The sequence below is a fragment of the Oncorhynchus gorbuscha genome, linkage group LG04, assembly GCF_021184085.1.
Source record: "Oncorhynchus gorbuscha isolate QuinsamMale2020 ecotype Even-year linkage group LG04, OgorEven_v1.0, whole genome shotgun sequence".
Classification (NCBI taxonomy): domain Eukaryota; kingdom Metazoa; phylum Chordata; class Actinopteri; order Salmoniformes; family Salmonidae; genus Oncorhynchus; species Oncorhynchus gorbuscha.
In genome coordinates this window covers 27,975,729-28,001,579 of record NC_060176.1, presented here as the reverse complement: position 1 = coordinate 28,001,579, position 25,851 = coordinate 27,975,729, and the positions used below count along the sequence as shown (strand labels likewise).

General features: G+C 40.7%; 1 protein-coding gene across 1 annotated transcript; it reads right to left on the bottom strand.

The window, feature by feature from the left end:
* LOC124033934 (potassium voltage-gated channel subfamily A member 4-like) lies at nucleotides 1-24,723 on the bottom strand. The gene is made up of 2 exons (XM_046346427.1): nucleotides 21,715-24,723; nucleotides 1-3,153 (listed from the first exon to the last, which is right to left on the bottom strand). The coding sequence occupies exon 1, from the start codon at nucleotides 24,442-24,444 to the stop codon at nucleotides 22,900-22,902; it is 1,545 nt and encodes a 514-aa protein (XP_046202383.1). The 5' UTR covers nucleotides 24,445-24,723; the 3' UTR covers nucleotides 1-3,153; nucleotides 21,715-22,899.
* Between the last annotated feature and the right edge of the window lie 1,128 nt (nucleotides 24,724-25,851).

Sequence of the window (25,851 nt, the reverse complement as noted above, 5' to 3'; positions counted from 1 at the left end):
ATTTTTAAAAAATCTTTAACTGCATTGTTGGAAATTAACGCGTAAGTAAGCATTTCACTGTTAGTCAACACCTGTTGTCTACGAAGAGTGTGACAAATAAAACTTGATTTGATTTGTTTATGTTTGTTATATTCATATATACAATGGACCCTTAGTAGCTACCCAATCTTTACCCAAGAAGGCACAACTTTAAAATGTACACAATAGTTAAACATGTCATTATAATGATTTTCAAGTTGTGAACTTGATTTGATTTGTATATGTTTGTTATATTTGGGGCCGTATGTATCAAGCATGTCAGAGTAGGAGTGCCGATAAAGGATCGGTTTTGCCTTTTAGATCAACAATGAATAAGATAAACTGGACAGGGGAACTGATCCTAGATCAGCACTCTTGAGACACTTCGCGTGAACAACAGGTTAGTGTTCAAAGACAGACCAGCTATAGTTTTATACCTTTTCACTGTAACTAGGCACACCTTGAAGCAGGCCTCATGCGTCTAGATACTGTGGGCTGGGCTCAGCCCCATCTTTGATATTAGGGCATTGTGAAAAGCCTTTTCATTGACTTTGTCTTTTCAGTTCAGACCAATCACAGTCCATCCATCACCATAATATGTTACCATAATGTAGTCAAAAATCATTGCTGTGGTCTTGATGCTACACAGGCTATACGGATGACTTAGAATGGCTTTTTGTATTATTGTTTTGTTACAGTCTCATCATTATGCGTCGTGCTTTAGGCCGGGACATAACACTGATTGATATTGTCAAAAGAAGCCATCCCTTCGGAGTTATACTATGGATTGGGTAGATAACTAGGGAGAAGGTCAGCTTTGCTAACAGTATACAGTATCTAACAGTATAGAAACATTGTAATATCCTAGAAAAACTTGATGTTGAAAGATACCACTTTCTCTTTGTTTTCCCTTAAGTCACTGCTTATTCAACTACAATTTGGGAATCCAGAGTATTTTAGCGTAACTATGGCAAGACAACAACTTCTTGCTACCTAAATGATACCATTAACTGCTGAGGGATTTAGCCTTAAACTATTACACTTTGACAGACATCAATTACCAGGATGTGCATGGGCTTTGTGTTTGCTTCAAAATGTAAAACAATGGGACTATGGGATCAGGGAATAAACAGCACTTCCTTTTTCTGCAATCACTGGTAAATAACCAGTGATGCTTAAAGAATTTGATAACAAAGTACATTTTAGCAGAGGGTAGCATAGTATATTTGATAGGGTTTTCTGAACATTGAGGAAAATCTTGACCACAGACCTTCAACTATTTAGTAATAGAGGGATATAGTGTAACCAATAAGAATAGACATGTATATGGAGTAGTGGTGGTGGGGGGGTATCATTTGGATTTTCTATGTAAGCAGATGAAGAACAGACACTGATATGAGATCACTTTTCATCTCCAGATTCAAGTGCTCTATGTCTTTTCAGACAGTACAATGAAATATGTATGTTTTCTTTTTATGGAAGAGAATAGAAATGCAGTCCATTGTCTATGTCAATAATACTGTACATACTATTAGGTTCCACCCCTTTCAATAACATAAAAAGAATAAAGATCTCTGGTGTTGTTGGTGCCCTGAAGAACGGTCATCATGGGCCGACATCACAATAATAGACAGCACGCCCAGGAGCGAGAATTACTAAGTTCTTGGCTGGTGACTGAACGTAAGAAGGATGGGCTTAAACATAAGCTGGCATTTATGTTTTTAAAAAAGCAAACACTTGATTTGTCTGACAAAGCTGCAACAAGCAAGCAGTGCATACAACTATGTGTCTTTGAAAGCAGACCAAAAAGAGAGCGGGCGGATTTTCTACGAGCAGTTATATGAGAACAGCACAATAAGAAACTCAATTGAAAAATCTCAAATCTAAATTGAAGGGCAAAATCACGGATCTTGTTGGAGCAGCATCCACAATGTAAATAAAAATGGAACATGACTTCTGAAGATATGAACATTGTTAACAGTCAAACTAAGTAGAATAGTCTCAAATGTCATGATTTGCGACACATTGTTGGACACAGAAATATAAACATCGGCATATGTTCTATTCAATGTGTATCTATTTTCACAACATCTCCAGAGGAAGTGTACACCACGTACAATAAAATCAGGGTTTAAACTTTGGTTAAGTAATAGTCAAGGCTAGGTTTAAAAAAATATATAACACACATCCATGTTACTTTGCATACAGTTAACTTTAAATGGATCGAGGTTTGTGTCAACAAAGCAGCTGGTCAATTATATCACTAACATAATAAAATTTGCATCTTAGGGAAAACCCTTTTGTGTCCCTTCGGTAGATCATTCTGTGTGTTTGTGTGTGTGTGTATGCGCACCTGACATCTTTTGTGTTTGAGAGTGTGAACAGATGCTTACAGCATGTGGAAAAAAAGAGGACAAAAATAATCAGATATGTTTCATGTATATTGTAGAGTCATTTTGTCTCGTTTTTGACTCCCTACTCCTTTCTGAATTGTAATATAGTTGTCATAACATGATGTTGTGAATTGAAAGACATTGTAGCTGGTAGCTGAGCGAGCAGCTCCGCCTCAAGCCAGCCTTATTTTGGTTGACAATACGAAACAAGATAAAAATAGATCAACTCATTCTGCTTGCTGCACGTAAGCAGAGAGAAACTCCACCATTTGGTTATCAATGACAACTACAAAGCAGACCCAACTAAAACATTGTCGACATTACAACCAAACTATTTTTCTCTATCTTATTAAAATATTCACATCTGTTCCTTACAAGACACTGTTTCACACATAAAGAAAAACATATTTGAACTCGGATAAGTCTCTAGTTTCATCACTTCATATATAGGTATATATGTAATAATTAAGGCAATCATTTGGGCCATGACTTACTCATTTCCATGCCTCCAGGCTTTCTAGGAAATATTTTTGTTCCTTGTGCGCTCCGTATAATATCCCAATGTCTAATTTGTCCATTCAAACTTCCGATGTCCGATCGCTGGGTTCAATCTCGCAGTAGATCTGTGGTTATCGATGTCCGTTGTCTCACCCCAGATGACCAGTCATAATATTTGCTCTTTCTCTGCCAATTCCAAGAGTACCAGCCAGCACATCCTCTCCTAAGCCATCAACTGATAGCACTGTAACAAAAAAAATAAACAGGACATGAATACCAGGTTATCATTCCAGGTTATCTACAGGTTATCAAAGACCATTCCCGGTTATCATTCCAGTTATCTACAAAGACCAATTTATCATTACAGGTTGTTGTTACAGGTTATGTATGGGTGGCAGGTTATCATTACAGGTTATCTAATACCAGATATTATCATTCCAGTTATCTACAAATACCAGTTTATCATGCCAGGTTATCTAACAGCAGGTTATCAATACAGCATATACAATATCTATCAGGTTAGCAACTGGTGTCAGCGTTTATGAACATGAAACCATTCCCATATTCGAATCTCATGGGTGCCAATACACTGCAGTCTCTTTTTTTTATTATTATGGCCCAGTGGAATATCTGCAGCATACCACATCAGATAACAATCGCCCGAGCTCGGCCATTAAGTCTGAGTTATTGGGTCCCTGACACCCTTTTGTCCTCCGTTCAGCTCGGAGCCAAACGCCTCATGTAGTTCCAAAACATTAACCTGGATTGTCAAGGGGTGGGAACTGGAGGCCAACACGGAGGGGTGCGTCATTCCACTACTGGTGAACTGCATGCTCCCTCTGCGGCTAGGGCCTCATTGGGAAAATAAACCCAGATTTAAACATTTGGATAGATAAAATGTATTAGATATATGTTTTATTGCCTAGAGCATATTGTGAAAATGGACACTTCTCGTAATATCTATATATGAGACAATTCCTTAGCATTGCTCTTCTTTTTCTGTGTAATGTAAATGTACCTAATTTCATGTGTATTTATTTAATAGTAAAAACATGATCAATTCAAGACAGCCCTCCTCTTTGAATGAAACAGCTGGTGTTTCAGTATATCAGTAATTGCAGGATTCCCAGATTTCTCACACTGTCTCGGGCCTAGACCCAGACGTCCTGTGTTAACTCCAAGCTATGCCAGAGACTAGACAACTACAACTTTCTTACTGAGTGGTTGTGTTGTGAATGGTCAGGCTCAAGGACAGTCATGTCTGTCCTTAGACTACTCTCCGAAATAACTAAAATAGCATTGCATCTATGTGACATGTCCTGCTGTCTCATTTTACAACACAAACTGTACATTGTTTCCATGCACTGAAGCCAGAACCAAGAAATAGAAATAGGCTCCCATATTGACACATACAGACAATACATGAAACTCCTTCACATTCTCCTGCTACATTTTGTTGAAGGTGGCAACAATCCACATCTGTTATAAATTAAGTGAAACTTACAGTAAGCTATAGAGAGTGTTGTAGAGAGTTTCTTCTGATGACTTTATGGATATTTTATGACTGGTTAATGCCACTTATGCTTATCCTAAACCACTTATGGGTAAACATACCAAGTGTGTAAACATTCTTCGTCAAACAATTGACACACTAGTAGCAAAGTCCAGAACATAGGTCTAGGAGAAGCAAAAGTGTTAGCTTTTCACGGGTTTCACACTAGCTAGTGTAAGTTATACAATTATACAGTAGCTCCCCAGTCTATACCTAAGAAAGCACTACTTTCAAAATGTATGCAATGTCATTATAAAGATTTTCATGAGTTCCATGAGCGTAATCACTATTGTTTATGTGTCTCAATTCTTCAACACGGCCACATACATCTTCATGAATTCAAAGTGGAAATCCCAGTCTCAATTGAGCTAATTGTGCTGCCACAATACTGTCGTACAGCTACTGTCTCCCCTGCTATGATATACCATCATTGATGATGACAACATTTAAAACTATTCCCCTGAATAGGTAGAGGAGAGGGAACGTAAACCTGTGACCTCAGAGACTACTTTTGTCTAGAGCTGTCTTTTTCTCTGTGCTCCTTTAATAAGTGTTATATGTGTCAAAGCGCACTCAATGAGCTGTATGGGGCCCTAAGCAAACAAGAAAATGCACATCCAGAGGCGGCACTTCCCGTGGCCGGGGATTTTAATGCATGGAAAACCAAAATGAGTTTTACCAAATGCTTTCAAGGAGCGGGACACTAATCCGGACGCTTATACGATATCCTGCGATGCCCTCCAACGAACCATCCAACAGGCCAGCTTCTATCCCCGAGCCATCAATACAGGACCCGAGATAGTATCCTACTAGACTGGCTCTGGCGCTGTAGTGTGACAGGGCTTGCAAACTATCACGGATTACAAATGGAAACCCAGCTGAGAGCTGTCCAGTGACGAGAGCCTACCAACGAGCTAAAATTATTTGATTGCTCGCTTCGAGGCTTGCAACACTGAACCATGCATGAGAGCACCAGTTTTTTCAGAGGAATGTGTGATCACACTCTCCAAAGCCGATGTGAGAAAGAACTTGTTTAAAGATAACATTCACTAGGCCGCAGGGCCAGATGGATTACCAGGATGCATACTCAGAGCATGTGCTGACCAGTTGGAAAGTGTCTTCAATTACATTTTTAACCTCTCCCTGACCCAGTCTGTAATACCTACATGTTTTAAGCAGACGGCCATAGTGCCCAAGAATGCCAAGATAACCTGTCTTAATGACTATCACCCGTTAGCACTCACATCTGTAGCCATAAAATGTCTACTCTAACAATTTGCATTGTATGTCCCCCCTTTTACGCTGCTACTACTCTCTGTTTATCATATATACATAGTCATTTTAACTATACATTCATGTACATACTACCTCAATTGGGCCGACCAACCAGTGCTGCCACACATTGGCTAACTAGGCTATCTGCATTGTGTCCAGCCACCCACAACCCACCACCCGCCAACCCCTCTTTTACGCTACTGCTACTCTCTGTTTAATCATATATGCATAGTCACTTTAACCATATCTACATGTACATACTACCTCAATCAGCCTGACTCACCAGTGTCTGTATGTAGACTTGCTACTTTTATATCCTCGCTACTGTATATAGCCTGTCTTTATACTGTTGTTTTATTTCTTTACTTACCTATTGTTCACCTAATACCTTTTTTGCACTATTGGTTAGAGCCTGTAAGTAAGCATTTCACTGTAATACCTGTTGTATTCAGTACATGTGACAAATACACTTTGATTTGATTTGAAAATGCTTTGAAAGGCTAGTCATTGCTCACATCAACACCATCATCCCAGACACCCTCCAATTTGCATACCGCCCCAACAGATCCAACAATAATGCAATCTCTATTGCACTCCACACTGCCCTTTCCCACAAGGATAAAAGGAACACCAACATGAGAATGCTGTTCACTGACTACATCTCAGCGTTCAACATCATAGTGCCCTCCAAGCTCACCACTAAGCTAAGGACCCTGGGATAAAACACCTACCTCTGCAACATGATCCTGGACTCCCTGACAGGCTGACAACACATACGCCACGCTGACCCTCAACACGGGGGCCCCTAAGGGGTGTGTTCTTAGTGACACTTTTTGACAATGTTTTCACTAACTATTTTGACTCCTCATATGCGCTGCTGTTACTGTTTATTATCTAATCTCTTACCTAGTCACTTTACCCTATCTATATGTACATTTGATCTGGCCAAGGCTTTCGTCTCTGTCAATCACCACATCCTCATCAGCAGACTCAACAGCCTTTGTTTCTCAAATGATTGCCTCGCCTGGTTCACCAACTACTTCTCTGATAGAGTTCAGTGTGTCAAATCGGAGGGTCTGCTGTCCGGACCTCTGGCAGTCTCGATGGGGGTGCCACAGGGTTCAATTCTTGTTCCGACTCTCTTCTCTCTGTATATATCAATGATGTCACTCTTGCTGCTGGTGAGTCTCTGATCCACCTCTACGCAGACGACACCATTCTGTATACTTCTGGCCCTTCTTTGGACACTGTGTTAACAACCCTCCAGGCAAGCTTCAATGCCATACAACTCTCCTTCTGTGGCCTCCAATTGCCCTTAAATACAAGTAAAACTAAATGCATGCTCTTCAACCAATCGCTGCCTGCACCTGCCCGCCTGTCCAACATCACTACTCTGGACAGCTCTGACTTAGAATACGTGGACAACTACAAATACCTAGGTGTCTGGTTAAACTGTAAACTCTCCTTTCAGACCCACATCAAACATATTCAATCCAATGTTACATTTAGAATTGGCTTCCTATTTCGCAACAAAGCATCCTTCACTCATGCTGCCAAACATACCCTTGTAAAACTGACCATCCTACCAATCCTCGACTTCGGCGATGTCATTTACAAAATAGCCTCCAATACCCTACTCAACAAATTGGATGCAGTCTATCACAGTGCCATCCGTTTTGTCACCAAAGCCCCATATACTACCCACCATTGTGACCTGTACGCTCTCGTTGGCTGGCACTCGCTTCATACTCGTTGCCAAACCCACTGGCTCCATGTCATCTACAAGACCCTGCTAGGTAAATTCCCCCCTTATCTCAGCTCGCTGGTCACCATAGCATCACCCACCTGAGGCACGCGCTCAAGCAGGAATATCTCTCTGGTCACCCCCAAAACCAATTCTTTCTTTGGCTGCCTCTCCTTCCAGTTCTCTGCTGCCAATGACTGGAACAAACTACAAAAATCTCTGAAACTGGAAACACTTATCTCCCTCACTAGCTTTAAGCACCAGCTGTCAGAGCAGCTCACAGATTACTGCACCTGTACATAGCCCACCTATAATTTAGTCAAAACAACTACCTCTTTCCCTACTGTATTTATTTATTTTATTTATTTATTTTGCTCCTTTGCACCCCATTATTTTTATTTCTACTTTGCACATTCTTCCACTGCAAATCTACCATTCCAGTGTTTTACTTGCTATATTGTATTTACTTTGCCACCATGGCCTTTTTTTTGCCTTTACCTCCCTTATCTCACCTCATTTGCTCACATCGTATATAGACTTGTTTCTACTGTATTATTGACTGTATGTTTGTTTTACTCCATGTGTAACTCTGTGTCGTTGTATGTGTCGAACTGCTTTGCTTTATCTTGGCCAGGTTGCAATTGTAAATGAGAACTTGTTCTCAACTTGCCTACCTGGTTAAATAAAGGTGAAATAAATAAATAAATAAATAAATAAATAAATAAACATATCTGCCTCAATTACCTTGTACTCCTGCACATCGACTCGGGACTGGCACCCAGCCAAGTTATCGTTACTCATTGAATATTTATTCCTCGTGTTAATATTGGTCTTTTATTCTTCTCTCTGCACTGTTGGGTAGGGCCTAAAAGTCGCTCTGGATAAGAGCGTCTGCTAAATGACTTAAATGTAAATGTTAAAAGTAAGCATTTCCCTTACAAAAGCATCTGAAAAATACAATTTGATTTGTTTTGAAACTAATTATACCAAATAAGTAAATTATATAATAAAATAAAATAAAATAAATGATATCAAATATACCAATAAATGTGAGGAGCAACATAGATCTCTGACTGGACTTCCCCTTTAAGGGTTCTAATTACATTTTGTTGAAAAGGAACACTTTACTTGTACAGGACTGAAGGTGACTAACGAGGGAAGTGCAGGGCTTAAATACCTATCGTCAGTCCCTTCACCCTGACAGAGATTGATATGAATATATTGCCAAAGTCAAACAGGAGCCTATTAGCGTGCAAAGAGGAGTGGATCTGTGTGCCCAGCGACATCAGAACCAAAGCTGATGCCATACATTTCTCCATAAGCACAATACCACAAATTCCACTTCGGTAACAATTTACTTAAAACCTGCAGGTATAATGCATTATGATGCAGTTATCATAATTCACCACAGAATACACATGAACTGTGACACTATTTGTTTTGTGCTTTCTTTTTGATTCTTCACTGTATTTATTTATTTTCCTCTTTTATTTTGATGTTTCTCCCCTGTGTACTGCTTGTATGTACTGCTTCTACGTTACCTTATACTCAATATAATACAAGATAATTGTTCACAGAAAAATATGCAGTTATCATGAGCAGTTGTCATGAGCATGAATGACCCCACTTAAATCTATTTTAATAATCTCATAATAAATCACATTAAATACCATCCGGGTATTGGAGTAATCATTTCAGAGGTTCTAACTCCAAATATGAGACATTTTAAACAATTGACGTGTGTTTTATGATGCAGCTAACTCCCAAACATAGCTTCCCAAGGAACAACGTAACCACAGTAACACTGTAGCAGCTCCTTTTTAAATTGCTGTGGAAAAGGCCGTCAACCAGCAGCGGTATCACACAAACTGCTCCAAATAACGATCTTTTTGTTTAAAGAAGGAAAAAACATTTCCTGGCCAGAGGAAAATCAAAACATGGCTTAATAGAATGTTTTCCCTGTGACATTTTATTTACAACGTTACTTCCGACCTTCGGGAATCTGCAATACCAACAACATTCTTCTCACATGCAGCTACAAGCTGTGTTTCCTCTGAGTCAAATGTGTGATGAATGCTGATTGGCTTGTTAGATTTCCTGGAGTGGGCATGAAGTAGGCAAGTTGTTGTCATAGAAATAGAATGTGATTCAGGAAATAAGAGAAGGAGGGAGGGCTTTGATGGGTTAATAGATTGGAGAGGCCCCGCATGAGGCGTCGCAATTTAGGCAAAACTCTCATGGGCTTTCCAGTGGACTGTTAAAACATTTTAGAACACTAAATGTTGTCTACAGTGGCCCAATAACAATTCTGCCGCCAAATGTATGTTACCTGTGACATTTGGGGAGTTACAAATGAAACACTCTCCATCTTTTAACTAACAGACCAAGAAAAAGGCCCAAGGGAGGCAAGGGTTTGAATCTCACTTTCGTTTTTTTCCCCCCTTTGAAAATATAGAATTACATTTATTGTGTTAAGAGTGTTGAGAAGAGAAGGGCAGGAAAACCTTGTAAATGAAGTTTATGAATACCTTTAATGAGGAGTTTCTTGTTGGAATACCTCTTGCAGATGTCACATAGGCTGCTACATACATAGCACAGCTACATAAATAATAATCGCTACTATAGGCTATATTACATAGACTACACTTACATGTACTATTTCTATGCGTTATTATAATCATCGACTTTGTCACATCTGCGTTATTTGAATCAAGCATTGAGGACCAGCAGTGAACAGTGTTATCCTTAACAGAATGCTTGATGCGAGGGGCGCTTGAATCCAATGTTAATGTGCACTGTTGTTTCAGTGTCAACCGCTTTAGCAGTGTGTGCTACCAGGCAGAAATGATGAAGACAGTAAATTACAGCTATTTGACAAGTCCATAATGCTCTTCAAAAATGTTTTTAGGATGATTTAGAAACTTAAATGTTGTTGATAACTGCATATTTCTTTCTCCATAAAAGCACAAGGATGTGTGCGAAATGGATGAGCAAAAATGTGGGATTTTCTCACAAGATAGGTTTCCATCCAATTGGCGACAGAATTTCATGCGAATATTCTCAAATACGCCTAAAGGAAATATGCACAGTTGACCTATTTTAAGAAATGCCATTGGTTGGTGGATATAAAGTCTAAGATATTTGATAGGCTGATGCAGAATTTGTTACAGGAAATAATCACTGCCACCGGCTCAGGTTAGCATAGGGCTAAATGTGTCAGGTTGTGTAATTGGAACAGCTAACGTAGCGTTTGATCACGTGCAAATAAGTCAACAATTTAATTGGCTGATGAGCATTTTGATGTCCAGGTTAAACTTAAACTTTTTCTAATGTTCGCAAGGAGGGACCCTGTGAGTCTCCTTAATGTACATATTGTCATGAATTTTACTTGTGATTCCAACTTGAATGTGTTATTGTGAATGTAATTGTGATATCCATGTAATTCAGTATCTTTGACTGCCATGTGGACATTGTTAAAAACTTGAACTTGAACATCAGCTATGCGGGTGTCGGCTATCACCAATTAACGCTTGATCTGATTGAATCTAGGCCTTGCCAAGTACAGGCATATCCAAGCAGTGAACAAGAGGTAGGCCTATACAGTGTGTTTCACCATAACTTTACTGATCTAAATTACCTGTGAAGCAGCTGCCTGACCTGCCTTATAAATTCAGATTTCTTGGTACCAATACTCATAGATACGACAACCTCATAGGCAAAGCTTAATAATGACCAAAACCCAAGGCACATCTTTCTCAGATATAATTTGATAGACTAACGTAGGGACCAAATCCCTTGAGCCAGTGACACAGACTGACTGATGAAATGCAAATTATCTTGGACTGCTAAGAATTCTCAACAGCCTCATTCAGATTATTTGAATTCGTTCTCTATTGATGTTCAAGTGGCACGGATTTCAAGTGGATACAAACCGATATGGAGAGGACTGAAAACCTGAACTATAATGGAGGGGATGATGGCTGTCATGAAGGGCTTCAAGACAATCGAGAGACTATAATGGAAACGCTATGTACTCTAGTATGGAGAGAATTAAAACAGACAGCTTTAGAGACCCAACAGACACACGTAGCTCGGGGGGGGGGGGGGTGCAGCCTTCGCTTCCTGCACACTGACACTAATCCAAAGGCTGGGGGATTCTTTCCTCATTCTCCTGCAGGCACTGCTCTCAGATCAGTCCTGACATTCCCAGTCACACAAAGCAGACTATAAATATGCAGGCCACACACACGCAAACACACACAAATAATCAACATTCGGATCACCATTCTCAAGCTCATTTTAAGCCCATAGCCGCCAATTGTCCGCAGAAAATATTCAAACGTCGTTTTGCTACGGTTCATCAATGCAGATTTATCTGCAATGTACTCTTTTGCTGGCATGGTTGAGTGCCCACACAGACGCTGTTTATTTTTCTCATTGGCTGTGCTGTGTTGGTCAGCTGTGCTAGCCAAGGCAGCCCATGCAAACAAGCGTGGCGTATGTGACGGTTGTGGGACTCAAGTTGATTCAAAGCGACAAGGGGGGGGGCGCCACTCGGAAAGCACATGTGCAAGCACTGTGAGTCATATTACACCATGACAGACCATCATGGCGAATTAAAGGCATGGCGCTGGCGGGGTGGCGGCGGTCAGTAAACATCATTAATGCAAAGACGCCCTCGTCCCATGTAAACAAGCTCTGTGCACATGGGATGGCAGGACTGGCAAGAGCAGATCTACGAAATACGGTGTTTACGAGTGAATTCAGCCGACTGAGGGAGCTCATACAGCCGCAACTCAAATAACTTCAGTCCTACAATAGCTTTTTTGTTGGAACATTGCTGTGAGGTTGAAGAAACTATGTTTAGACACTATTCTACTGGCGTACAAGTGGAAAGCAAACCTGGCTACAGTTGTCAGGGTGATAGGCAGTGACAAACGCTCCAAATGCACTGTGTTTATGGGATGTAGGGAGGTCATTGCTGGTATAATAAAAGTCCATAGCAAATATATGCCAAAGATATTGGAATAATAACAACTAATGGCAGCTATGCACAGTTATACATGTGCAATTCTACCACGGTTGTGCCACATTGTACAAGTCGCAGACACATTTTTTAAAGGACCAGGGCATCATTACTGGCACAGCGTGAGAGGTTCAACCATGTATAACTCATATTTATTTATGCACCAACTCACAAGGGCAAACAGTAGAATTACTGTGCATGTCTACCTTATAAGCTTAGGAAGGATATACTACTATTAAGAGCCATATTTATAAAGTGTTGACAACCAAGTACAAAGTTTACACCTATTTGCTCAGATGGGGTTAAAATTACCTCCCTTAAAACTAGAAACAAAACATCAAAATGTGAGGATAGAGGATTGCGAATGCAGTAGCAGGACAAACCTGCATCGTGTGAAAACACAGCCAAAATGGGAAAGTTCAGCTAGCATGTCTGATTCTGAAGCCTCGACAGCCAAAAGCAGAAACGGTAACATGTCTGTGACTCCCTAGCAGAGGAGAAATGCCAGAATGGTTGATTTATAGCCTCTCTTCCCACATAATAAATCACACAGATGCATCTGAAACAAAAATTATATCAGCAGTCATCTCTACCCAGACTTCCATCCCTCCTCTTCGAATTCATTTATACTGTCAATGACCTTCATCTATACAAGAATGATAAAGCCATTTGTTTCCAATGGATTGCAGCTCATACAAATGATCTGTCCATGAATGCCGTTGTTTATGCGTGTGTGTGCGCGTGGATGTCAGTAAAGTATTGAGTTGGCGTGCAGTAGGTCCCTGGTTTTAGCGCAGTTACAGTTAGGCAGCAAACCACACAAATATGCTACACTGGTGTCAGAAGTGGGATGGATGGCTGTGGTCAGGTATTTTACATGAATGTTATATGACCAATTAGGCCCATGGCCTTACTGGAGTCGCAAGATCGAATCTGGCTCACACGAGTGGAATGATCCTTATTGCTTTTCCATTCCTCTTCATTACCACAACTCTGTCTGTCTATTGGATCATATTACGCTGGGGTCACTAGACACAGCTTTCTTTGTAACGCCTTTGGCCACAAGTGCCTTTCCTGACCGCACAGCACTGCTGAAGCTCCTTTGCCTAATCTTACAATAACACCTGAGAACAACTTAGTCCTCTTTACCTCCCACATTCGCCTACCACAGAAGGCCAATGCAACAAACGACGGTTTGAGTTAGCGACGGCAGTTGGTCACACTGTACATTAAGCATAACTTATAGTAAATAAAGCAAGAAATGTAGGAATGACCCACTTACACACATTAAGTAAAGAGTTTGGGTCAAGCATGCAACTCATAGGACATAGGACACGCATAAATAAAGTCAAATGCAAATGAAAAGTGCATTGTGCAGTCCAGTTGGCGTGAATAGTGAAAAACCGCATTTCATAATTATCTTGTGCCAGGAATCCAGTAAGCCATGAAACACTGCCCAGGCGTCTGGACCTGACTGAAACATTTGGACTTCATTAATGAGAAGGAGAAGGTGGATGTGGGGGGATGATTAAGGGGGTGCTGTGAATGAGAACAGCTGAGAAAAACACATAAAATTGTTGCTTTGCTCTCTTTCTTGGCTTATTCCATTGATTAGCTATTTTTTTGTTAACTACAAAGGAGCGTGATTAGCCAATGTGATTGACTACACAATGATTGTTCACACAGGAACTTTCTGGAGTTTTCTAACTATCTTAAGATGAATGCACGAATTGTAAGTTGCTTAGAGGGTCCGCCAAATGACTCAAATGAATCCGCTGCAGAACAAATAACCTTCCCTCAATAATAGCATCTAACAGATGTAGCCCTTTGTAACAACCAAATGGTTTTGCTGTAATATTCGAGAACCTCCTAGAAGTGATCATATTAGTCAGAACCACAGGTCTCCAGTGGCTATCCGGATGCCAAGGAACCAATCTGAGCAGCATTACTTGATTGATGGGCGGTAAGGAAAGTCGATAAAGGAGTGCACGAAGACGTTTTGAAAACCAAATACAAATGTCAATGTGGGTGATAACAGTATTTACGCTTTCCCAGTCAGGGGCTAAGACACAGACAGACATGTATAAGGAGGAGTTCAATAGATGTTGACAGTGCCAAGTTCAGGAGATCTGGGATAGATAGAATAAGATAGTTCCATCAGCCAGAGTGCAAAACACACGTTACACTGGTGTACTGTATCACTAGGCCTAGGATAAATAATACGGTTATTATTCCACTGTTTTTACACCGTTACTCGAACCTTCCAGTTCACAAACGTTGTGGGGTGGATAACATCTCAACAACAGAACAAACGCAAAGAAATGCAGGTACACAACCAAACAATAACAAACACACACTTCCCGTGCGTCCATAGCTGTGTGAAAGGTTGCTGCGCGACATAGAAATGACAGCGAAGTGCCACATTTTGACACGTGGCTTTGCAACTCCTTTCAGTGTGATGAATAATGCAACCCCACACTGAGAGTTATTAAACCACGCTCCCCAGTCAGAGGGCAGAAACCACTTACGGGCACAACATGTAACACATCAAAAAGGATCGGAAAAGTGATATTAAGAGTTTTCCCAGTTTTGCTGTATTGCAGTTGGATTTCAGACTCCAACCCACAGGTGCTGTAACTGCTAGATGGAGTCACAAAATATATCTCTGGTATATTTAGTTGCAGTCTGCCAGTGGTTTGTTTGGGGGGAAACTGCACATATTTTCCAAACAGAGGGTGAGAGTTGGAAAAACAGACTCTCAAACCACTTAAAAATACACATATACAGATGAGCGTACACACACACACGCATACGCACACACACTTTACTCCGACATAGTATACATCAGAAAATTCCAGTCACGGTTGCTATGACAATGCTTACACCACAAATGTTCTCCTCTGCAGCTTATCGTGGCCCCCAGCCCCCTTGGGAAAAGTGTTTTTAACTTTAACCCTGGGAACATAACAGTGGAAGAGCATAAGCCTCAACTGATTGATCAACTCTGATTGCCCAATTTGTGTTCCAAAGCTACACCGGAGAGCCTGGTATACAGTTAAACCTTCCAGATGTTAATATTCCCAATTATTTCAAAAAGCAATTTGGAAATGACGTAATACTCAATGATGAAAGTATGAAAAGGTCACGTGTTTGAGCTTTTGTTGGCATATGTATTGAGAGAAAACCAGAACTCTCATTGACTTGAATAGGAGCTCTTACAGTGTATTACAGATCGTTATCCTTCTCTTTTGAACTTACATGAATTAAGACAAAGGTAATCTCGTGCCACAAGGTTCTCTCTGTTCTCTGTGATGACACCCCTTGGTGTGTCTATACAGAATAAAGATAGCTGGCAATGCAACAACAAATGGCATCAAGACAGGTTATTTTCAAAATACAAAATCTCTCCCCAGCACAGCAGGAAATGCTATCAGCTATTTATAGCCTCAAACGTGCAATTTTTCAGCCGGCACTCAAGGGAGGGCACAAAGTCCCAATTAACTCACCGGAAACTCACCAAGGCAAACAGTGAGATTACTAATGATAAGGCAGATGCTCAAATACAAGCTAGAATATTTTATTTTATCTCAAAAGGCAGCAAGTACCACAGCCTCGCAGATGTGTCGTACAACAAAGGTGTTTGGCCTTAATATTATTAATCTCCTAAACAATAGCAGTCAACAACAAATGACCGTTGTTTAGTAGACTATGTGTAAATGGCAGCGGGGAGGAAATTGGACCGTTTTTATGTGGATAATGTGGAAAACGGAGACTTCTTTGTGACCTTTTAGAGTGGGATAAATGTTAATGAACAGCATTTAAGCCACTTCATTCAGGATATTGCAGATTTGATCATTTCTTTACAGCTCGGTCATTTTGTTAAATGCAGGTGTTCCATTGCTTTTGGAACATTGAAAGAGTAGGCCTAATTCTACATAGGACATAGAGTGGCAGTTGCCCCGAACACAGATTTAGCTTAGTTCTGGACTAAAAATCTGTGTCCAGGAAACCAACCCAAAGAGTGCTGTGTGCATCTTGAGTATTTCTTGACATGCAGTGAAAAGTACAGTAGACTGGCTGTGTGATCTGTTAATCGATGTCAAATAGTTAGAACGTGTTCATAAAACCATTAACATCATTACACTGCAACTCTCTACAGTACAACCAGCTACCAAGTACACAAATAAAAAGCTGCTATGTTAATTGGAATTAAGGATGGAAGATCCCTTTATAAATCACCAATAAAGAAGAAACAAATAATACTTTGTATTACGTTGTTTACGTTACCTAGTAATTGTTAGATAAACATAATTGCTGTATAATCATTTACTCTAGAGATCCATCTTTAATCTTTCTCTTTCCACCTGATGGTGGAGCAGAGTTGTTTCTCAAGGATGGGTAAAAAGGATTATAGAAGAAAATAACAAATAAACCATTTTGTTATTTATAAAAATGGAGATGGAATTTTCCATCACACGAGCAGTGTTTTAACGTGCCAGCTGTAGAAGACCTCTGACGAATGAGCAGAAAACCATGACTGTATAAAAACCAAGACTTGGCTTGAGGGAGAAAGGACTTACTGTTAGTGGCTCGAGAAGTAAAACCAAATCCTAAAAGAGAACTTTGTCGTTTCCTGCGTAATCCACCAAAGAAGTGAACGCCTTCCCAAAATAATTCTGTGGATCTGGCCAAATAAAATTTGAAGACATACAAAGCCCTTGAGCACTGACTGTTACTTGTAAAGAGAAGTAGCATGTTTTGCCAAGGGGCATATCTGCAAGTCTCCATCAAAACCTCTGTGAGGAAGCCAAAACCAATCATATTTGACCATTCAAGTGCTTACTGGTACATTTTTGTAACATGAGTTTTTATCAAATCAAAGACAAGGATAATAGTAAAGAAAAGGTTCCACAACGTCTCCTTAGGAAAATATATCCCAAACATTTATGGTCGGGGGTAACGACATGTCTATGTTATCAGACGAAGCCATGAGAGACTCCATAAGTAAATAAATAATTCAATTATGGATGTTGTGACATCAGCAATATAAAGTAAACAACAGCATTCTCCACCCCTCAGCAGTATTTCTGTAACTATTTACCTCGGTTGGTTTAAAAACAGCTCCCTTTGACTCTGTACTAGACCAAGTACAACCATGGGTTTCAACTTTTTCTTTAAAACGGCCAATTGATTTTTGGGTAACACTACATTGAAGCATACTTTATAAAGGGTTTATAAAGGGATTGTAAGTAGCTTATGGACTGTTCATTAATAATTTATGGTTAATAATAAGCAGTTATCACTAATATTAGTCTCACGATTTGTCAATCAAAATCTCAACGAGTATAGCTGTTTATTATATTACCTATAAACATATAATACAGTCAATAAACCACTTACGAACCCTTTACAAAGCATATCTTGATGATGTAAAATGTTACCTGGTTTGAATCATTTCACTTTGAGAAAATATGATTCCGCTTGCTTCCCTTTGACCTAAGCATATCTTTGAACAAAACCACGTGGTTTGTCCAGCACCATAACAATAAGGGTTCTCTTTCATTTATCAGAATGTTCATAATTTTTTACAAAAGACCAACTCCCATGCACTTTATGTGGGGGATCTTGGTCTTTGTAGTCCTCCGGGTTGCCTTCTGAGTCATCAACAGTGAGTGGAGGCCCCTATAGGCTGGCTCCTTGTGTACACACGCATGGACTCACACACGCACTCACACATGCACCAATACACCCCTGGCCCTGGAGAGCTAGCATTAGTCACTCCACATAAAAGCTTCCAGTCAATCCAAAGCAGGAGAGCACAGAGAGCGAGTGGGAGACTAGGTCTACTTGGTCTCCATTTACGGCAGCCATTTTGGCTCCACCTGGACGAAAGATGCAACTGCTTTGATTTTGGGAATACAGGCTTACGTTTATATAAGCTGATCAATACAGAGGGAGGCTCTGATCACGTATCACGGCTCATCCAGGGTTGATGGTTTCAACGTCCATTGGGAGTGGCCTTGATTAGTCATGAGTGAAAAATGACTATGCTTGATTACATATATCCCTGACTAGGAACATGATCATGTTGCTCATTGCATTTCATTACACATGGTATCCAACGTAAAACGTGTGCTGGTTACCGTAATCGAATTGTAAACCACTAATTAAGTGGTTTATACCTTCTTCACATACATTGTCATTTCGTGGTTGGATTACACAAATAACCTGGTTGCATTATCTAGGTCTAGGATCTATTTTTGAAGCAACCCACATTTTTTAATGTGTAACATTTACACTTTAGGCCTTCATTATATCAACTGCTATTCAAAACTCCATCTACTTTAGCTTTTTACCTTGTTGCTTTACCTGATTGTTCGACATTGCGCAATCAATCTTGCATATGAACACTACATGAAAAGTTTACACTGTACAGCTCATGTGACGTTGTTTGTTATGTGTTTACGACAACCAGCGAGGCCCTGCTTACTCGTCTCTTACTTATCTCAACGCTCCGTTCAAGACTCCCAAAGCTGATGACACATCTGGAGCCACTAAAGTTTACCAGCAGGCCACTAGCCTCCCAGCCAGCAGCCCGCATCGCCAGGAAGAAAAAGTTTGATGGTTGAGCAGCTGTTGCATTGCATTAAATCTCGAGCTTGTTAATATACTACCACTGCATCTCTGCAGGGCTTTCGCTTGCACCCCTAGGGACAACCAAGTCTGAGTAAGACTCCATGTGACAACTCTGGGAAGTGCTTACCTGTCCAGCAGTGTGCTAGGATTTAATTTCCTCCTGCCCCAGTTTACATGTGTGACTCCAAACTTGAGTCTATTCTAAGGACAATATACACACTTCCTAGCTACGCTCATTAAGACTACAAAGACTCATAAAGACAAAGACTTGGTAGCATTGTTGTACCAATTTATGTCACCTTACCATAAGTCATGCTTTTTCGTTACTCTGTAATAAGAGTGTAACTACTGTCCTTACACCGTAACATCACGCAACAACCGTTGTCTCCATGAGTCAGGAAACCCTGAAACCCTACACTAAAGCATATGTGTAACTAGCAACATTATCTACACGTCTAGAATGAGGTAACATAATCGACTCCTGCGCGCACCGTCCGATTAATTCAGCTCATTGGAAAGGTCCGTGGTGAGATTGTGTGTTGTTAACAAAGACTCAGGTTGCTATCTTTCAATGAAGGCATATTATGTAACTTCAACATTGAAACCCCAAGGGGGGGTTTCATTTACACAGAGGTTAGTCTCCTTAAGCGCCCACGTGTACATTAGTCAATCTCTCCCGCGATTGAGAACTACAGTAGGATTGTTTCCATACAGATCAGCCTTTCAGTTTCCATGCACACACAATATTTGTGTAACTTAGAATTGCAATGCAATAGGACATAACATGGTCTATAAATATGTCAGAGGGAGGCCCAGACATACTGCACATGTCCAAAGAGTCCTCTGTAACTCAGCTGGTAGAGCATGATATTTGCAACGACAGGATAGTTAGTGGGTTTGATTCCTGGTACCACCCGTACATAAAATGTATGCACAAATTAAAATATTCAGACCCCTCTGAATTATTTTATTGTGTTACAAACTGCGATTAAAATAGATTAAAATATACTTTTTTTTGTCAAGAATATACACAAAATACTCTAATGTCAAATAACTCAAAATAGTTGCTGCATACAGTAAGAATTCAGCCCCTTTGTTTAGGCAAGCCTGAATTACTTCAGGATTTAAAAAGAAACTAAATCCATTTTAATCCCACTTTGTAACACAATGAAATCCAAGGGGTCTGAATACTTTTGCAAGGCACTGTAAGTTGCTTTGGATAAAAGCATCTGCTAAATGGCATATATTATACTGTATATCATAAACTGTACTAGAGAAGGCTCCAAACAGAAATGTACTGTTTTTGCATCAGAGCAAAGTTTGCACCTATTATTCTCCCAAGGGAATAAAACATAAGGGAGAGACAACTTTGTGATAAGTGAATTGTTTTGATCTTTTTGATCAGATCTGACCCACTATGTAGATTCACAGAGTATTCCACACATACAGTACGTAGCTTCAGCCAGACTGGTTGTACATACAGCCTCAATGGGAAAATGCACTAGACCAAATACAGTGTACACAAATTGACTTGCCAGGGTCACCAAAGGTCACCTATAGCAACAGCCATCCAAATGAACACTGTATCCTTTGAATTGATGCCTGGAGATGAAGAAACCCCATGCAAATCTGAAAATGTTACACTAATTTATCCTACTCTTCATATGAGGTGAGTGTATGGTAACAATTGACACTGCAAAGACCGTCACGCACATGAAATCAGAGGTCAAACACACTCATAATAATGTAAACTTATGACGCCTGATGCCCCAACCTCTTTTTAACCAAGCTTGATGGCAAGCAGTAGCCGTAGCTGACACAGGCTTAAGTAAAAATGTTTTAAGTTCAAATTGAAGGCATTGATGCCATGCTGGGGAAACGGCAAGCAGATGCTGAGTAACCTTTTTGATGAGTCTGAATGTACTGTTTCAAAAGAACAGTGAATGCCAGTGAATGTTTTTGTCTGACAGGCAGTGACAGGTTTTCTGGATAAAGACCCAGAGCTCTGAGTGCAAAGAGTATACAAATATTGCTTTGTACAACTCAGTATTAAATATTTAATTATTATATTAGGCAGAATGTCAGGGCCCCAAAAGCATCAATGCTGTCAAACATCAAGAGTGTGTGTTTGTGTGTGTGTGTATTGGGGCTGTACAAAGAGTAGTTTCGGGTGACTAATTAAATGAATGCCTGTTTTGTTTTGATATAGTTGGCCTAGTCTATTCATATGTAATGGATTTACTACCGTCAATGGAAAAAGTGCGTGAAGTTATCCCTTTATGTACGCGCATATCTTACTTTTTATAATGTTGCATTATTGAATATAGTTCGAAATGTATGTATATCCTACTATAAAATGTGGGTGTAGTATGGCAGTACCTGACCTGATTCAAAAACATTCAGCAGGCAACCAAGTCTTTCATCAATTCATTTGGAACGTCTCCAAATGGTTCCAAAGTGCGTCACATAAAGTGTGCGTAACATCCGTGTGTGTGTCGTGCTCATATACAGAAAACCCCATCACAAAAATGTGTATCTGTGAACGGTGATTGTATTTAAAAGGTGAACATACCTTGAAAATAACCGCCTGCTGGAGATCTTGGTGCTTTCTGGGATGACCAACAGACCTTCCTTTCTTTCTTATATTAGAGAACCGTGCACTAGGTCCAGCGAACAAGAGATACAGTTCACAAACCCAAAGTTTCCATGATGACAGTCGTTTGTTTCCCATGTTGGTTTCAGTTAACGTCCGTGTAAAGGGATTTTGTCAGTTAGTTTGAGGTGGTTTTAAAGGGACGGGGTTGTAGTCGCGCAAGATATCCGTGCAGGACCTCCCGTGACAGCCCGTGTGGAGCAATTTCTCGTGTCAGTCTGCAGAGTATCTATTGTAATTCTTGTGCTTCACCTCGGTGGTTGGTCAATAAAAGGCTTTATTTAAGCGTTGCAGAGAATGTTGTTTGCCAAGCGGCTCACTTGTTGACCGCAGTGTGCTGCCGAAATAGGTATCATGCTCATTTACTCAAGAATCTCACACATGATTTAGCTATTTCAATGTTTCCGATCGATATTGAATGTTCATTTTTTGTGTGTACACAGATGGGTTAGACCTACACTGTAACACAATAAAAATGGATTATTGTTCATAATAAAATAAAATATCTCAATACTCTTTAGTCAAACGAAGGGTGTATAGGTTGCCATATGGCCTACAGTTTCTGTCTCTCAACATAACTTCCAAGTCTATCTCTCTTGAAAGTCAGCGACTCAAACAAGCTTTTACAATAGTGCAAACTAGGCCTACTATAAACGTTGCCTTTATCGCATAACAGCAAAACGACATCTATATCTCCCCTTCCATTATTGACAAATGAAACTCATAAAGTGCGTATGCATAGCCTGTCTATTCAATATTTTCGATTTCATTTGTAGGATTACGAGGCCCAGATAGGTAGCCTATATCTGATATCATCGGATTACATTGGTGATAATAGTTATAAAGCATTTGATTTGGACGTATATTTTCCCGTAGGCCTATATTCCTCTAACATGGCAAAATAAAACCCCATATTTGAACTTCCCAAAATCTAGCTAAATATAAAGTATGTGTGCGTCTGTCTGTCTGTCTGTCTGTCTGTCTGTCTGCGTGCGTGCGTGCGTGTATGCGCGCGCAAGTGCGCACTTGTGTGAGTCTGACCACCAATGTGTGTGTGATTTGACAGCATATCTTTCTTCACGGGAATAATATTTGTTCTTGTCATCACACATCAGTCTGTTGTGACTTTGAACATGTACTGTTTTTCCTGCCAATGTCTGTCCCATTTCCTTTACTCGGGCTTTTGTCCACCCCACACAGCGACTCCGTTACCCCCTCTTCCATCTCCATGTACTCGGCTTTATCACCCAGCGAAGAGCCTGAGGGGGAACCTTTCCATTTTTTTAGAAAGTTGGGGAAATAAGGGCAGGCAGGTGGTGGGGTTTCAACAACCGGTGGCGAGTCTGCTTCATTATCAGTCTCCCTGTGGTAGAAGTAATTGAAGTTGGATACAATGACGGGCACTGGAAGAGCTATGGTTAACACACCCGCTATGGCACAGAGCGAGCCAACTATCTTCCCACCGACAGTTATTGGTTTCATGTCTCCATATCCGACCGTGGTCATAGTGACGACAGCCCACCAAAAAGCGTCGGGAATACTTGTGAATTGAGACGCGGGTTCGTCTGCCTCGGCGAAGTACACTGCACTTGAGAACAAAATGACACCAATAACGAGGAAGAAAATCAGAAGCGCTAGTTCCCTCATACTGGCGCGGAGGGTATGTCCGAGGATCTGCAGTCCTTTGGAGTGTCTGGAGAGTTTAAATATGCGAAAGACTCTGACAAGGCGGATTATTCTCAAGATTGCAAAACTCATTGCCTGGTCCCCTTTGCCTTGCTGTTGAGCAAGATCTGTGCCGAGAGTGATGAAATAAGGCAAAATGGATACAATGTCTATAGTATTCATAATGTTTTTAAAGAAATCCGTTTTACTTGGACTTGCAAAGAAGCGCACAATAATCTCAAATGAAAACCAAATAATGCATACCGTCTCCACAATGAAAAATGGGTCGTTAAAAGGGGTCTGTCCATGGGGTTCTGTCGAATTATCTCGTGGTTTAAGGTATTCTTTTTCGTCCCTGAACTCTGGCAACGTTTCCATACAGAAAATGACTATTGATATAACAATGACTAAAACGGACACGACTGCAATCCCTCTCGCAGGTTGTGAGCTCTCTGGGTATTCAAAAAGAAGCCAAACTTGGCGTTTGAACTCGTCCTCTGGTAAGGGTTTCTCTTCCTCTTTGACAAAACCCTCATCCTCCCGAAACTTCAGCATTGCCTCCTCCCCAAGTTCATAGAATTTCACTTCCTCAGAGAAGATGTCAAAAGGTACATTTTGCGGTCTCTTCAATCTCCCCCCCGACTGGTAATAATAAAGAATGGCATCGAAGCTTGGTCGGTTCCTGTCAAAAAAATATTCGTTCCTTAGAGGGTCGAAGTACCTGATTCGTTTGTCCGGGTCTCCCAAAAGAGTGTCAGGAAACTGTGTGAGAGTCTTAAGTTGAGTTTCAAACTTTAGTCCGGACACATTAATAACAACTCTTTCACAGCACCCATACTCACTGTAAACATGTTCGTATCCTGATTGGGGACGTCTATCTGTGAGTGAGACAGTCTCTTCATCATCCATATTACAGAGAAAACTGGAACTCTTGCTTCCCCCGTCCTCCTCTTCTCCGCCTTCCGCCTCGTCCTCCTCTATCATATCCTCCTCGGATCCAAGTAGCGCCAACTCCGAGTGGCGCAAGTCCCCACCGAGAGTCTGGCGACTCCTTCTCCAACGTCCTACTCCGCGTTGCTTTTTCCTTTCTCTGAGGACCTGCTGCTCAGACTCATGGTGGTGCTGCTGTGGCTGTTGCGAGGAGGAGGGGCGCGAGACGGTACTGCCGCTACTGTTGTTGGCATTTGATGAGGAGGCGGTGCGAGACTGATGCTGCTGGTGGTTGTTAAGGAGATGGCCAGAGGACTCCCCTCCCTCTCCAATTGCTGCACCTTCAGCAGCGGCTGTTGCCTGTTGTACCTGTCTCTCCCTTTCGTGCTCCCTTTCCCGTGCGCGAGCATACCCGTAAGGCAGTCGAGTTTTGCATCCATTATCTGAACCTATCATGGCAAACTCCATTTTGAGGAGGGTGTAAATTCAGTTCCCAGTGAATGATGTGATCCCTTTAGCGACTCGTGTAGGCCAATGGAAAGTAACAAGTTGTAGCAAAGGGCGCACAGGTTGGTTGATCCTGCTTTGACAGATAGCAGGCACCTGTTATTCAGTGAGGCGTAGGTGAGTTGATAATGCGTAATTAAAGGTCCATTTTTGAACACAGTTCACGTTGTCGTTGACATAAAACACCTTACTATATTTTTGTAAAAACGAACTCATATTTTATGACATCATTATTACAGCCAAGAAAATATAGGCTGTGAATGTGTAGGCCTTAAATTATTTTCAAATGTACAGCCTATTAAATCACCAGTTATTGGACAATATATTCACAAAACCACCTCATGTGTCCCTCAGGTGGTTAACTCCAGTGTGAGTACTTGCAGAAATACGGCATTTTTGCATTTTCGTGTTCCCTCCTGGTTGCCATCTTAGGTGATGAGAAAACCGGCCCTTTTATCCTGTACACCTTCAGTGATTCTGAATGACTTTATTCTGCTGACGTCTTCAGCAGCTGCAAGGGAGAAAGAGCAGTTCGATTAGACAACCTACAAATGTATGTATTCAAATGCATGTCCCGTGTTTGGGCGATGCATGCACTAAAGCCTACGCATCACCAACTTAAGACCAGCAAAACACGACAAGTCTAATAATACTAATAATTATAATGACAATATTTATAACACGAATGAATCATTAATCGTAATAATAACAATAACTAGCATGGCAACAGGAGACAGACAACGCATGATAACTGCAACATTAGTCTGTGTAGTTAATCATAAACATTCCTTCAATTACGCACGAAATTGTGTTCACTCTGTTAAAAAAAATACCCCACCTTCATTCATTTAGACACTCTCCTTACATTTGATAAAGGCCGAACGAAATCGCTTCAGCACCTTACAAAATGTGCTGTAAGTGAGGATGCAATTCCTTGGTTTGCCCAATTTCGCA

What these genes read in the sequence shown, in the direction of transcription:
- LOC124033934 (XM_046346427.1), bottom strand. Translation starts at nt 24,444, where the DNA reads ATGATAGAGGAGGACGAGGCGGAAGGCGGAGAAGAGGAGGACGGGGGA.